The 16,889-nt window shown below is 35.0% G+C and overlaps 1 protein-coding gene across 16 annotated transcripts in view; it reads left to right on the forward strand.

Annotated features, from left to right (window-relative positions):
- Positions 1-16,889, forward strand: part of BLTP1 (bridge-like lipid transfer protein family member 1) — a 211,191-nt gene that overhangs the window by 62,554 nt on the left and 131,748 nt on the right. For 14 of the 16 annotated variants that reach the window (XM_015450796.3, XM_045392845.2, XM_045392844.2 and 11 more), the window contains exons 21-25: positions 6,480-6,707; positions 7,460-7,597; positions 11,646-11,825; positions 13,837-13,965; positions 16,550-16,669. In XM_015450796.3, the coding sequence (XP_015306282.3) occupies positions 6,480-6,707; positions 7,460-7,597; positions 11,646-11,825; positions 13,837-13,965; positions 16,550-16,669 (795 nt within the window). The remainder of the gene's footprint in view (positions 1-6,479; positions 6,708-7,459; positions 7,598-11,645; positions 11,826-13,836; positions 13,966-16,549; positions 16,670-16,889) is intronic. The other 2 variants (XM_015450797.3, XM_074040404.1) reach the window with 1 other exon arrangement.

Below are 16,889 nucleotides of genomic sequence, written 5' to 3' on the forward strand. Positions count from 1 at the left end.
GTTTGTAATCTGGAACCCCAGGGCTCAAGTGATCCTCCCGCCTCAGCCTCTTGTAGCTAGGTCTACAGGCAAGCACTACCACACCCATCTAACTTTTAAAAAATTATTTTTTGGAGAGACTGGGTCCTGCCATGTTGCCCAGGCTTGTCTCAAACTCTTTCCTGGCCTCAAGCAATCCTCCAGCCTTGGCCTCCCAAAGTGCTGGGATTATAGGTGTGAACCACCATGCCTGGTCTGTTTGTTTAACTATATAACGTGTATTTTACTTGGTATCGGTATTAGTACTTTGAAACTTTTTGGAAGTTGAAAAATATATATATTATTTTTATAACATATTCAAATTGATATATGAAATGTTCTTGTTCATGTATTTTCATGTATACATGAAAAAGAAAATGGAAATTTAAGGGAATGTAAAAATTCATGTAACCGAGATTGTCTTTTTTTAGTTATCAAAATTAAACATCAAGAAATTATAAAGAATAAACTAGGAAAAAAAAATCACTATGTTTGTTTGACTGTATATGAAAGACTGCTTTCCAAAATCCACGGAAGAAACTAGGCCTGGCATTATCATTATAAATAATTCTAAGAAGACTATGTCTACTGAATATGCATTAAAATTTATGAGGACATGTATGGAAATGGGAGGTCTTCTGCAGATGTAGACAATATAGTAATTGTGAGTGTCAGCCCAAAATCACTTCAGTCATATTAAAACGTTGTCATTTCTTCTGTTGTGGATATAAAGTTGGATAACCATACTACTTATATTACTTTCCTGATTTGACTTCTCTTAGTCTTATTTCATTTTTTTGTTAATGAAGGAAAATAAATCTTTTTATAATGATAACATGTCAGTGGTAGCAAATAACTGCATGAAAGGGTATATATGGCATATATGTTTTTCTGATTAAAAATAATTTTAGGCCAGGCACGGTGGCTCACGCCTGTAATCCCAGCACCTTGGGAGTCTGAGGTGGGCGGATCACGAGGTCAGGAGATTGAGACCATCCTGGCTAACAAGGTGAAACCTGTCTCTACTAAAAATACAAAAAATTAGCTGGGCGTGGTGGCGGACGCCTGTAGGCCCCAGCTACTTGGGAGGCTGAGGCAGGAGAATGGTGTGAAGCCGGGAGGTGGAGCTTACAGTGAGCTGAGATCGCGCCACTGCACTCCAGCCTGGGGATAGAGCAAGACTCCGTCTCAAAAAAAAAAAAAATAATAATAATAATTTTAATAATCTTGAACAGAAACCTATTAATTTTTCTTTTTTTAAAAAAGGGTAATTTTGGAAACAGTACTTGTGGACTTTTCCTACTGTTTCTCCGATTTTATTAGCTGCCATCTTTTCACCTATTGTTGTTATTTTTTTCTGTTTTGAGAAATGAGCATCGTTGGATAAGTATACATTTTTAACTAGGAAAAACATTGCAGTCTCTTACTTGAAGTAGGTGATAAGATACTCATATATCAAAACACCATTATGAAAAGAAAATTTTGGAGAATTCTTAAGTAAATTGAAATGTAGTTTATCATTCTTAAATTCAAACATGATGCAAATTTGACAAAAGAACACATTTTCTTGGTTCTATAAGCCAGTGGATTTTTTCTAGGGTTGTTTGGAATTTACTTTAAAGATAGTTTAATTTTGCATGCCATCTATTATAAAATGAAATTGAAAGTTTTATTTGTATTTGTAAATATTTGTGTACATTTATTAATCTTAAAGTACCATAAAAGTTTGCCATAATGTATCACCACCTACCTTACACTTTGATCAACCTTTTTGGTAACTTTTTTTTTCAGTAAATTCATTTTTTTTTTTTTGAGACAGGGTCTGACTTTGTCACCCAGGTAGTGGCATGGTCACGGTTCACGGCAGCCTCGACTTCCTGGGCTCAGGTGATTCTCTCAGCCTTCCAAGTAGCTGGGACCACATGCATGCGCCACCATACCTGGATAATTTTTGTATTTTTTGTGGAGACAGGGTTTCACCATGTTGCCCAGGCTGGTCTCGAACTCCTGGGTTCAAGTGATCTGCCCATCTGCACCTCCTAAAGTGCTGGGATTACAGGTGTGAGCCACTGCGCCTGGCCTTTCAGTTAATTCTTAAGAAATCAACTAATAGATTTGGAATTCATAAATTAAGAAAAACCCTTAAGTCACACACCCAGCATTAGACATTTAACATTAGACAAAGTTCTTAAGGGAGTTATAATTTTAAAAGTACATTTTGTTGATGATATTCAGTAACTACAAATGTATTAACTCCTGAAAGAATCCTAGTATTTTATAACTCCTTTAGAGCAAAGTCATTGACACATTTAACAAAAATTAGCAAATGTTCTCTGCTATGTTGGGCATTCAGTGTTCCCTAAGGAATTTGATATGAACTATTTCCATTTCAAAAGCAATGGAGATTGCTTTAGTAGCAAATTGAACATTAGACCCAAGGGAATCTTTTTTCTTTTTACTGTAATAATCTACAGAAATCTAAATTTTTTTCAAGATTTACAATTGTGAGAGATTACAAGGGAATTTTTTAAAAATAAGAGATCTGTTGGCTAGAATCATTAAAAATGAGTTAAAATGAGTGCTGGTACCTATTTTGTTTTGTTGGTACATGTTAGTATTCTGAAACCTAATAGTAGTTGAGTCCTTAGATCAGCTGTTTAGGGAGAAGGTGGGGCAGAGGTGTTTTTCTGGGGGCCATTTACACGTGAAAGTATCAAAGGAGTTTTTCCACTTTACACTTGACTCTGGACTCTGCCTACTGCAAACTTTCTGAACAGTCATCAGGACTGGGGTGGAATGTATATTTCATAAAGGCTTCTGGAGGGGAGAACTACTGCTCTGAACATCTTTAAGTTTTGTTTGTTTACTTTATTTCAATTGTTTTGGGGAACAGGTAGTTTTTGGTTACATGGATAAATTCTTTAGTGGTGATTTCTGAGATTTTGGTGCATCCATCACCTGAGCAGTGTACACTATACTCAATGTGTAGTCTTTTATCCCTCACCCCACCACCCGCCACATCCTTCCTCTCGAGTCTCCAAAATCTGTTACATCATTCTTATGCCTTTGCATCCTCACAGCTTAGCCCCCACTTATGAGTGCAAACATATGATATTTGGTTTTCTATTCATGAGTTACTTCATTTAGAATAATGGTCTCCAATTCCATCCAGGTTGCTGTGAATGCCATTCTTTCATTCCTTTTTATGACTGAGGAGTATTCCATGGTATATATGTGTGTATGTATGTGTGTGTATATATATACACATACCACATTTTCTTTATCCACTCGTTGGTTGCTGGGCATTAAGGTTGGTTCCATGTTTTTGAATTGTGAATTGTGCTTCTATGAACATGAGTGTGCAAGTGTCTTTTTCATATAATGACTTCTTTTCTTTTTGGTAAATAGCCAGTAGTGGGATTGCTGGATCGAATGGTAGTTCTACATTTAGTGCGAATCTCCATACTGTTTTCCATAGTGGTTGTACTATGTCACATTCCCACCAGCAGTGTAAAAGTGTTCCCTTTTCACCACATCCACACCAACATCTATTATTTTTGATTTTTAAATTATGGCCAGTCCTGCAGGATAAGGTGGTATCACGTTGTGGTTTTGATTGCATTTCCCTGATCATTAGTGATGTTGAACATTTTTCATGTGTTTATTGGCCATTTGTGTATCTTCTTTTGAGAAATATCTGTTCATGTCCTTTGCCCACTTTTAGATGGGATTATTTTTTTCCTTGCTGGTTTGAGTTCCCTGTAGATTCTGTATATTAGTCCTTGGTCAGATGCATAGTTTGTGAAGATTTTCTCCCACTCTGTGGGTTGTCTGTTTATTCTGCTGATTATTTCTTTTGCTGTGCAGAACCTTTTTAGTTTAATTAGGTCCCATTTGTTTATTTTTGTTTTCGTTGCATTTGCTTTTGGGTTCTTGGTGAAGAATTCTTTGCCTAAGCCAATGTCTAGAAGAGCCTTTCTGATGTTATCGTAGAATTTTTATGGTTTCAGGTCTTAGATTTAAGTCTTTGATCTATCTTGAGTTGATATTTCTATAAGGTGAGAGATGAGGATACAGTTTCATTCTTCCATGTGTGGCTTGCCAATTATCCCAGCACAATTTGTTGAATAGGTTTTTGTTTCTTATTTTGTTTATGTGATGTATCACATTTATTGATTTGTGTATAAACCATCCCTGCATCCCTGCTATGAAACCCACTTTTCTCACTTTCTGTTTTTGTATGCTTTGTTGATGATCAGTTGGCTGCAAGTATTTGGCTCTATTTTGGCTTTATTTTGGCTTCTCTATTCTGTTCCATTGGTCTGCGTGCCTGTTTTTATAATAGTACCTTGCTGTTTTGGTAACTGTAGCCTTCTAGTATATAGTTTAAAGTCAGGTAATGTGATGCCTCCAGATTTGTTCTTTTTGCTTAGTCTTGCTTTGGCTATGCAGGCTCTTTTTTGATTCCATATGAATTTTAGGATTGTTTTTTCTAGTGGTGTGAAGAATTACAGTAGTATTTTAATAGAAATTGCCATGAATTCATAGATTGCTTTTGGCAGTGTGGTCATTTTCACAATATTGATTCTACACAATTTGTTGAATAGGTTTTTGTTGTTAATTTTGTTTATGTGATATATCACGTTTGTTGACTCATGCCTACATCCATGGTGTGAAACCCACTTGATCATGGTGAATTATCTTTTTGATATGCTCTTAGATTCAGTTAGCTAGTATTTTGTTGAGGATTTTTGCATCTTTGTTCATCAGTGATATTGATCTTTAGTTTCCTTTTTTTAATGTCTTTTTCTGGTTTTGGTATTAGGGTGATACTGTCTTCATAGAACGATTTAGGGAGGATTCCCTCTTTATCTTTTGGAATAGTTTTGGTAGGATTGGTACCAATTCTTTTTTAAATGTCTGATAGAATTCAGCTGTGAGTCCATCTGGTGGTTCTGGCCTTTTTTTTGTTGTTGGCAATTTTTAAAAATCCCTTTTTCTCTCTCACTGTTTGTTATTGGTCTGTTCAGAGTTTCTGTTTCTTCCTGGTTTAATCTAGGAGGGTTTTATATTTCCAGGAATTTATCCATCTCCTCTAGATTTTCCAGTTTGTTCACGTAAAGGTATTCTTAGTAGCCTTGAATGACCTTTCGTGCTTCTGTGGTATCAGTTGTAATATCTCCATTTTTGTTTCTAATTGAGCTTATTTGGATCTTCTCTCTTCTCTTCTTGGTTAATCTCACGAATAGTTTATCAATTTTTTTTTATCTTGTGAAAGAACCAGCTTTTTGTTTTATCTCTTCAAGTTTTTAATGTTGATCGAACTTAATTAGACATTTATGTTATTTTTAAAAATTTAATGTTGGAATTTAAAGTATAACCCAGTGTTTTCTGTTATATTTGTGCATAAATTTGTCCGTGCTTCAGAATTGTATTATAAAGACAATTATTAAGATTTCAGGCAGGTTTCAAGTGGCATCTGTATTTAGGAGGTGGACGGCAATAGGGAATAGAGGAAAAAGCACTGGTTTTGTGAGCTGGTAGGTTTGGGATTTCGATATTAATCCCCCTACCAATTAACTGTATGACTTTAAGCCCTTTGACATTATTTCCTATGAAATGATATTATGTACTGATGTCCATAACTCTAGTCAGAAAATAACTTTGTCAATAATCAAAGTGCAGAATTTACCAAATTCCTGTCTTGGTTCTAATATTTAACAGATATGCTAACAATGTTAACAGGAATATTTAACAACTTTTGTTTACTACTGACAGATCGAAAGGCCAAAATTTAAATTTAGAATCAATGGGAAAAATAATTTAAATTCCAGCTAAATTTATATTTTCATGCAAAAGAAAACAATAGTTGAAACACTTCTGCATAAAAAACCAGGATGAACTATGTGAAAGGAATTTTTGATAATGTTGGTAACACATGCCTTTATCTCATCAATAACCAAGATTGGATATTTTTATTAAAGCTGTTGAAACATGCCCGATAAATAATTCCAACAGGAATATGTGAATTGTACTAGTTACCCAATCGAATTTAGCCAGACTGATTTTTAGTGAATTGCTTCCCCCAAAGGATGTCCTCGGGTATTGCCTGAGAACTCTGAGGAGCAGTGATTGAAAACTGTTTAACCATGCAAACCTTCAAAGGTCTCTGAGGACCTAAATTACAAGGTTTTGCTGTAATTGGGGCAATGTCATGAAGCTTTACTATAAAATAGGCTTCTGTAACTTTTTGTATTTTTTGCTACTGAATATTTATTTGCCAAGTGGCTATGTGTAAGCCTTAACATGTTTTCTTTTGTATTTTAAGACAATAGGGCTGATGCCTTTTTATTAAATATAATAGGTCAAGGAAATACATAATTTACAAATTTAGGCTCATAGGTGAAAATATATTTACATACTTCTTCTGACAGCAATTTGCATTTTCTTAATATTTATAGGAAAACTACTTTGGGGAAGATGACATGTATATGGATTTTGAAGAGGTTATCTCAAGTCCTGTTTTGTCACTGTCAACATCATCCAGCTCTGGGTGGACTGCTGTTGGAATGGAAAATGACAAAAAGGAAAATGAAGGTTCAGCCAAGTCAATTCATCCACTTGCCTTGCGTCCTTGGGATATTACTGTACTTGTTAATTTGTACAAAGTTCATGGGCGTCTTCCTGTTGTAAGTGTTTACACATCAAAGTAGTCTGGAATATATTATGACATCCACCTGTGTATAGATGTAAAGCATGCAACACACACTTAGAAAATCAGATTCAGAAACTTCTAAATTTATTATTTTACTGTTATAAAACTCATGTATTTTCTTCATAATATGATTACTTGATCATTGGTAATTTTATTTTCTATTTTTCTTCTAATTTAACTTTAGCTCCTTCTTTGCTGTTCTGTGTAACGTCAGGACATTGTGTCATACGTTGAGTTGTTGGGTTTATAATTAACCTGATGGGTATTCAAGGACTTTACGTTTTCTTAGCTTTTATCTCTAGACCCCAGACCAGTTTGGGGCCTTATGGTAGATCTGTTACAAAATGAAGTTTCTGGCTTGACCCTGGGGTTGAATTATGTAGTTTGGATCTAGCACACTGGGTCGCTCTAAGGACAACCCGTGGACCTATTCTTACTGACATGGAATGATATTAAATTGCCCCAAGAACCCTGGGACTTTGGAGCAGGGCCAGATGAGGTGTGTGTCTGTGTTGCAGTGGGGTTGGGGGGCGGGTGGCCCTCTGTTGCTTAGTGCAGCTAATGATCCTACTGAGGTACAGAATAGTTATTTTTGTCAGTAATCATAGTTTCTCTGTTTTGAAAAGCAAATTCTCTTAATCATGAGAGATGTAATTTTTATTTTTCTGTACTTCCTTACTTTTTGCCTTTTCTGCATTTCGACTATGCCATTTCATTTGACTGTAGCATGGAACTACTGATGGTCCTGAATGCCCTACAGCTTTCTTGGAAAGACTATGTTTTGAAATGAAAAAAGGATTTAGGGAGACCATGCTGCAACTTATCCTGTCACCCCTGAATGTGTTTGTCAGTGATAACTATCAGGTAAGGTGAAAATGAAATATGATAGAAACACAGAGATTTACTATTAATATTTATTGGGTTAAAACAATGTATTAGCTTCTGTGCATGGACTTTGTAGCTCTTTAAGTGAGAGACTTTTAAGTTAACTGTATTAAGAAGTTTTGTAAGTATGTTTTTGTGTATGAGAGTTGTTTCAAGAACCTCAATTTTCTTTTGCTGGTCCCTATTTCTGTGATTCCAATTATATTTTATACCTTTTGCTATTATAATAGAAATGGAAATAAATACTTTCTCAAATATTTATGGAAGGGAAAGATTAACTATATAAAATGTTGGTAGGTTCTGTTGAGTATCACAGCACAAATGTTAATATTTATTTTATATTTTAAATAATATTTTAAGTATTTAATATTTTAAAACGTGTGTATCTACACGGTCAATGACTTATTCATCTAACATAAGATACTTCGTTAATTCCTTCAAGATACCTCTGGGCTCTTTTAAAAGAGAACCAGTGAAATTCATCAAGTGAGAATTTGAGAATTTATTACATTTCTGGGTAGATTATAATTTTATTATTATTTTTTAAAAAGCCAAATGGCTTTCCGTGGGGCCTACCGCCGCTTTATATGCCCCGTCTTACTTTTAATCAAGTTGTGTGATTTAGAAATGTAAATGGAACGTAATATAAGAGAAAGTAAAATTATAAATGGGAAGATGAATCTGATACCCAGAAATCATCAGTGAATGATCATTTATTATGATTATATGTAGTAACTGATCATTTTATTTAAAATAGCATATCTCCTTTTCATTCTTTTGCCATCACTGACTATATTTTTCTTCATGGAATTTTAATTTAATTTTTCATACATATATTTGACATATATGAGATCATATTAGCTAAAACTTAATATGTGCTAGACATTGTTTTTGTTTTGCCACAGAATGAGTGTTTCCAGTTTTAAACTTTTATTTTGAAGTAATTATAGATTCACAGGAAGTTGCAAAGATCAGAGAGATCCTGTGTGTACTCTTTACCCAGTTTTTTTCCATGATAAAATTATTTTACATAATTATAGTATCAAAACAAGGAAACTGACGTTGATACACTGTGTGTGCATAGTTCTAGGTTATCTTATCATGTGTAGATTCATGTAACCACCACCAAAATGAAGATACAGAACTATTCTATCATCACAAAGATCTCACATAACACTATTTTAACTTGCCATATTAACCTTAAAAAAAAACTCTTGTCCTCCTCTCTATAATTAGTGGGTCACTAGAATCGGTTGTTTTTTATTCTGGGAGGCAGGTGTGTGGAGAGGAAGCCCATCTCCCTTTTTCAGTCTATTAAGGAAATTAATAAAGGGAAAAGGGAAAGTCTTCTATGGATGAGTTCTGAGAATCGTAGATGACTATCCCTGGTTTTTTATAAGTACCTGGTAACACTTCAACTTTTAATCACTGTACTTTTAAAAGACTTTTCCAGACGTAGAAAACATTTTATTGAGCTGATTATGAATGTTCACATTAATTCTTATTATAGAGGTATGGCAAACTTGTAGAGAGACTGAATTATAAAGTATGACTTATTTGGGGATTAGAGAAGGAGTTCATGGAGTAGAGATATCAAGGTGGAAGTAGAAGCACTAGTGATAATTCATTTCCTAGATGGTTGACAACTTACCCCAAAGACAAAGATACCATATATATCCTCTTAGAATTTGCTTGTCTACTTACCTTGTTTACGTTCTATAGTGTTGACACAACTATTCCTAAGAATTTTTTTCTTCATCTGTCATTACACTATCTAATGTTCTTTCACAGTGAGAGGGTTCACACTTTGTCTACTTCCAAGGCTCAAATCTGGGTTGCCCACTTGTAGTTTATCCTGGGTAGCAACAGTCTTAAGGCTTCAAGATGAAGGATCTAAGGTGACTGGTGGACTACTGTGTCCCATTATGAAACTATGCACTTTTAACTTTGTGGTCATCTTATGTATTAGTTTCATAGGGCTGCCATAACAAAGTATCCTACACTAGGTGACATAAAAGAACAGAAATGTATTCTCTCACAGTTCTGGAGGTTCAAAGTCCTCTTGGCAGGGTCACATTCTGTCTGAGCTGTAGGGAAAGACCCTTCCTTGCCTCTTCTTAGGCTTTGGTGAGTTGCCAGTAATCCCTGGTATTCCTCGGCTTGTAGATGAATCACTCAAATTTCTGCCTCCATCTCGACTGGCTGCCACTCTCTCTCTGTGCCTGTGTGTCTCACTTTTTCTCCTCTTACAGGGATACCAGTATATTGGATTAGGGCCCACCCTCAGTGTAAACTTAGCATAACCTAATTATATCTGCAAAAATCCTGTTTTCAAAAAAGATCATATTCATAGGTTTCAGGGCTTCAGACTTGAACATATATTTTTGAGGGACGCCATTCAACCCACACATGATGCAAACTGCAATAAAATTTAGAATATAATGTTTATTGGTGTATCATGTAGGCTGTACCTTAGGAAAGCCCAAGATCCACATGTAATTTTGAGATTAAAAAATTTCATACAAGTTTTATACTGAGAATTATTGAGTCTCAGTGTCAGAAGATAACTTTCTTGACCACCTTCCCCAGTTCTCTCAGTAAAAAAGGTAAGGAAATTAATGCCTGGAAAAGTCAGGTGATTTTATATAAAGTCACATAGCTTGGATGAAAATTAAATGAAAAATTGGATCAGAAGAGCTTCTAGAGTGATTATTGTAGTCACAATTTGAATTTTTTTTAAAAAAGCTTCTTATGAATTAGAGTTAGCCCCTATCCTTAAAAAAATTTTTTTTAAGACTGTTTCCCAACATATATTGAAAGCAAGGAACACTAACCCTGTGAGGTAGCCTAGACATACATGAAGAGGACTACCATAATAAAACTAGGTTGGGAAATAATCTGTGAACTGCCTCAGTGTATCTTGCTATATTGAAGACTCTGTGAACACTTCCTGTGAAGAAATCTGTCTAGTCAGCAGCATCTACTTTTTGTGGTCACTGTTAGGTGCAGTGATACTTGGTGCATAAGACAGAAATGGTCATTAATGAACCTGGGGGAGAACGTAAATATTGTGAACATTAAAATTAAGATAAATAATTTCAAGAGTAAAAAGTGCCACAAGGTGAGGTAGGCAGTGCTCTGGTAGCATTTAATGGTCTGGAGGCAAGAACAGGATCAGATTCATATGTTTAGAAGATCTCTGTGACTACTGATAGAGTATGGAGCAGAGAGATGTAAAAAGTTAATACCTTGAAAAGGTCCTGGCAAGAGGTGATGCTGTGTGGACCAGGATGAGAGCACTGAAGATGAAAAAAAGTCAATGCATTTGTGAGAGACTGGGAGGTAGATTTAAGAAATTGGTGACTGATCAGTAGGGCGTTTCCAGACTTATTTGATTCTTTATTCTTAATGTGTGGAACTAGTGTTCCATGAAATAATCTGTTTTATGACATATCCTTTATTTCTCTGAATATGTTAGAAATTTTCTCTTTGAAATACATGCGGCTTTTTAGTAGTGAGTATGAAATTATTCTCTGTAAGATAAAACTATCCTTGTATTTACATAGTCCTCAGAATCTGTATGGAAGTTTTCTTTTCACCACCATTCTTCATTGTTTGGTCTTAACAGTCCATGTTCTTCAATGTTATCTTCCTTTTAAAAAATATTTTAATCTAACGATTCTTGGATTTCCTACAAAAGATTGGTCTCTTGTATTCCCTGTCAGAGTACTACTGTAGTTTCTTGTTATTCATAAAGGCAGTTGCCAATCAGAGATCTGTCTACTTTTTAGGACTCAGCTATCTTGCTTTTTATAATAGTTGGGCTCTCATAGATATTGTTCATTAAAGATGCTTAACTCAGACTACCTCTGTGGGTACAAGGTTGTGTTAGGAGCTTGTGGATTCTGAAGCCTTATAGATGGCATGATTTTATTGTTCATCTCTGCAGGGGGTGTCGGGGGAAACAACTGGAATTTATAATATGATTTTCTTATACGTTTTACAGTCTCATCATTATTGTTTTCAGCAGCGACCCCCTGTGGATGAAGTACTCAGGGAAGGTCACATCAATTTGTCAGGTCTCCAGCTGAGAGCACACGCTATGTTCTCAGCAGAAGGTCTTCCTTTGGGAAGTGATTCCTTAGAATACGCGTGGTTAATTGATGTGCAGGCTGGAAGTCTTACAGCTAAGGTCACAGCACCACAGGTATGGTTTTCAGAGTACTACCTCCTGACTTATTTTCTTTTTCCTTTCTTTATCCACCTTCTCAAGAATAACTTGTATGCCTGTTTGAATGTTCATTGCATTTCCACTGATGGCATTCTGATGGGAGTCATTCTTGCCATTCAGAATTTTAGTTATAGGTGAGTCAGAGACAAGTTTCACTTTTCTGAGCCACATATAATTTGTTGGGTGTAATGTATGTAGTTCTATGTAATGTTTCCAAGAATTTGAGACTTTCTTTGGGAAAAACTCAGGATGAGTACTGTTCTAGAAGTCAATTTAATATATTATTAAAATTATGTTACTTGGCCCTCCATTGTTGGAAAAAATCTTATTTTTCTACTATATGGAGTAATTTTTTAAGAACTTTGTTTTCTTACATATTTCTTAAGTAGGATTTGAAAGTAGCTCTTATGATGCTAAGGATTAGGTAATAAGGTTCTTTGCTCGTCATGTCCCAAAGCAAGGTTACATCATTTGTAGCTGCTGTTAGTGATGTTTATAATAGTTTCAAAAAATAAAAGTGAATTTACTGGTAAGTAAATCTGGTCTAGAATTCTAGATGTGATCCTTTTGGATAAATTCTCTCCCACCACCCCTTTCACTTAATCCTTAGAAGGCACAAAAGCCTTAATAATTATTTGTTTCTAATTGGCCACTGAAGTTTAGTTGAATTGCCATATTATTTTAACATTTCACCTGAGTCATATATTTATTATAATATGAATGTTCATCTTGATATTTCAAAAGACGAATTTGATAGGAATGTTACATACTCAATTTTGATAAAAAGTTATAGAATGGGTATAAAACATATAATTTAGAGGTATGTAGTAGCAACAAGAAAGTGATGAAGAACCTAGATGCCCTGTATACCTGGAAGAAATCGTCAGAGGGTAGCAAAAATTAATATTCTAGAAATGGTGGGAAAATGAATGGAATTGAAAAGGGATATTTTGGAGTTGTACGTCATCTCAATATAATATTAGAATGTATAATGATATTTATAAAAATATGTGAAAAGAAATGCATAATGGAATGTATAAAAATGGATGAAAAGCAATCGTCATTGCTCACTGGCCTTGTAACTGTCCTCTCCTTATTATCTCCCATTTCGCATCCCTAAATATACAAGTGAAAACTGAAGCATATTCCAAAGCAGCTTGTTCCCTAAGAAGGGAATAAAGCCGTGCTGGTACAATTCCTTTGTTCTAAGGACTGCTAGAATCTTACATGTTTATAAATTGCGTTTATAAGGTGAAACATTTCTCTTTCTTTTGCATAAAATCTCAGCATCACTGTTTGCTGCACAGTTCATGAATCTGTAGGCACTTTTATGTTTATTCTATTCTCTGTATGTTTTAAAAGTAAAATTTATATTTTCCAAGTGTTTAAATTATGTACTTATTTGGGGGAATAATGCCATGTATATCTATCTCTCAATGTTAACAGCTCTAATCAATTATAAAATAAAGTTTTTTTTTTTTAAAAACTGAAGATTTGAAGAATTATATGCTTCCTTAAGCTTCTATTTACATAAACAAAAGTGCTTTAATCTTCAAAATACCTGGTTTTTAAAAATTGTAGCTCAATGTGATATTTAGATACTTTCTCACATAAAAGTTTGGTTTATGATTAGAGAATTTTAGGTGCTTTTCTATGTAGGCATTTCAGTTAGCTATGTAACAGGAAAGATATATAACCTTGAATAAAAGGATTTGCTTTAAAAGTTGCTGAAGTGAAATTTTTCAGTTGAAATGAGTTTTCATTTTGGCAATGCATTTTGTCATTCATAAAGGAAAAGTAATATAAGCATATAAATGATATTAAAGGTAGCAAAAATCATTGGCTAACAAGTTGCTTATTTAGCAGAAGTTTTAAGATAGTGTTTGGGTTCTTCCAAGCCGTGTTAACAATCTTCAGAAGCTTTTAAACTCTGAACACTTATTTAGAATGCTAACAGTGTTGTCAACTTGTCACTGATTATCTGTAGCTGGCATGCCTCTTGGAGTGGGGACAGACATTTGTTTTTCATGTGGTATGTCGGGAGTATGAACTGGAAAGACCAAAATCAGTAATAATATGTCAGCATGGAATTGATCGTCGGTTCTGTGAGTCCAAGGTATGTTAACAAATATGTTAGCAATATTATAAACGTTTATGAATTTTTAAAAATGGAATATTGAGATATCAGCTTCAAGTCAAATACATGTAGCCTTGAAGCAAACTGCAGTTTTTTCAGTTAATAAAATTATTTTTAAAATTCTTGGCCATTTTAACTATCTAAAATATGAGATGATTATTAAAACATACAAATTAAAAAATAAACTGAATTATAAAAATTATATTTTGCTTACATTTTTGCTGTTAACATTCATGTCATATTGCATTATTGGGATGTGGCTATATATTTATGTAGAATATTTAGAAATTGAAACAAGGAGAAGGTTGAATTCTTCACATGACATGGTTTGCAGACCACTCTGGACATGCCACTTCTCCCATAATGTAATAGCAAGGTTGGTCATTTGCCAAGTTTCCTGACACCACATGTTATGCTCTTTTCACAACATTGTGCCACCTTCATTAAGGGTCATTACAATATCTTCACAAGGATTGCAAAAAGTAGATAGTAATCCCTAAAACCGCGTGCAGTGGCAATGAAATGCATAGTATTATTGTGCAATAAATACTCTCTCTTATGAATTTGGGGAGGGAGGCATTTTCTCCCCCTGATTTTGGAAGCGTGGTTATTTCAGAAAATCTGGAAAGCATGGCTGTTTCAAAAAAGAAAAATAACTTACCTTGGTTCCACAACACAGTGGTTAACAGCTTAGTTTTTCTTTCTAGTTCTTTCCCATATGTGTCTTTCTTTTTTTGTTCTTCTGCTATACAAATTATATTTGTTTGGTGTTATATTACTGTGAATTGAAAGTAGTTCATCCTACTTTTCTGTCCAAAAAAATCTGTAATGCATGCTTATATATTGACATTGAAGGAAACAGCTATATTTGGTGATTAAATTTATTTTTTTTCTTACTATAAACACATTGCCAGGCTCCACAGAATTGGTTCCTTAGTCATAGGTCAGGCAGGCAGCTTTTTATGGATAATACAAATATACCTTTAGGTGCCTCCCCCTCCTTTTTCTTTTCTTTCTTTTTTTTTTTTTTTTTTAACTTAAAGTGTTTACGTTGCATTAAATTTTTTTTTTTTTTTTGAGACAGAGTCTTGCTCTGCCGCCCAGGCTGGAGTGCAGTGGTGCCATCTCGGCTCACTGCAAGCTCCGCCTCCTGGGTTCACGCCATTCTCCTGCCTCAGCCTCCCAAGTAGCCGGGACTACAGGCACCTACCACCACACTTGGCTAATTTTGTATATTTTTAGTAGAGATGGGGTTTCACCCTGTTAGCCAGGATAGTCTCGATCTCCTGACCTCGTGATCTGCCCCTCTCGACCTCCCACAGTGCTGGGATTACAGGCGTGAGCCACCGCGCCCGGCCCTAAAATGTTTAAAAATAAGTTTAATTGAGGCATAATTTACATACAGTAAATTCATCCTTTTAAAGTTGTACAGTTTGTCCCAGCACTTTGGGAGGCCGAGACGGGCGGATCACGAGGTCAGGAGATCGAGACCATCCTGGCTAACACGGTGAACCCCGTCTCTACTAAAAAATACAAAAAACTAGCCGGGCGACGTGGCGGGCGCCTGTAGTCCCAGCTGCTCGGGAGGCTGAGGCAGGAGAATGGCGGGAACCCGGGAGGCGGAGCTTGCAGTGAGCTGAGATCCGGCCACTGCACTCCAGCCTGGGCGGCAGAGCGAGACTCCGTCTCAAAAAAAAAAAAATAAATAAAGTGTACAGTTTGAGCTTTGACAAATGCTGTATATACCTGTGTAACTATTATCACCAGTGAAGATATAGAACATTTCTATCACCTTAGAAAATTCCTTTGTGTGTCTTTGCAGTCAGCCCCTACCTCAGGCAACTACTGATCTTGATTCTGCCACTTTAGTTTGTTTAGGTCTATTTTTGTCCAGAGGAAATATATCCTTATAGAGTATTGACTACACTGTCAGACACCTGTTTCTAGTTCTGGCTCTGCCACTAATGAGCATTTTCATGCTGTTGGGCCAATAATTTACTCAGGGCTGCCATCTCCTCAAGAAGTTTATTGATATAGGTGATACATACATTTTCTTCTAACCTAAACATCATAAAAATCTGTGTTTTAGGTGTAAAATAAAATTAATGTGGATTATCTTAGATACCATAATATTTACAGCGAATATATTTGTGTATGTGTGTGTGTGAAAATACATCTGTGTGTATGGAGTACCTGTAAGAAAACCTTACAACTCTAAACTCATACAATTCTTGTAAACCTGTGACACTGTTTACTTATCACTTTACTCTGCTTATCCTCTCTGAGTTTCAGTAAGAAGTTGTATATGTATTGTCCGTTAGACTTGCTACTTGCCTCTTCTGAATGAAAATGGTGCATGCTTACTTATTGTTTTCTAATGTATAGTTTTCTAATTTATAACACTTTAACTGCTGATTTCATTTATTGTAAAAGAATGAAATTAGATTTTTTAAAAATACATCAATAACTAGATTTTTTTGTGTTTACTTAAAGAAGACGACTTAACTGTCAAAATTATAAGTTGATGGTGATGATTAAGATGTACAATCCTTTTTTATTTTAGTTGAGTTGTATTCCTGGGCCTTGTCCAACTTCAGATGATTTGAAATATACTATGACTCGTTTAGCAGTAGATGGAGCCGATATTTATATTGTTGAGCATGGTTGTGCTACAAATATAAAGGTAAGTGTTTTGCTCAGCCAGTGTAGTGCTTTTTCCTTTTTACTAAACCAAACCTCTATTTCTTGAACTAAAACACACACTTATAGTTTGTCATCTCACAGACTGCCACATAATTTTAGGAGAAAGCGTTCTAATTTTTACTCCTCCATGTTCTCTTCCAGTATTTTTTTTTTTTTAAGGCATACTTTCACCAGTTATTTACTCTTAACTGAGTTATTAT

Source organism: Macaca fascicularis, chromosome 5, assembly GCF_037993035.2.
Source record: "Macaca fascicularis isolate 582-1 chromosome 5, T2T-MFA8v1.1".
NCBI classification, from domain to species: Eukaryota; Metazoa; Chordata; class Mammalia; order Primates; family Cercopithecidae; genus Macaca; species Macaca fascicularis.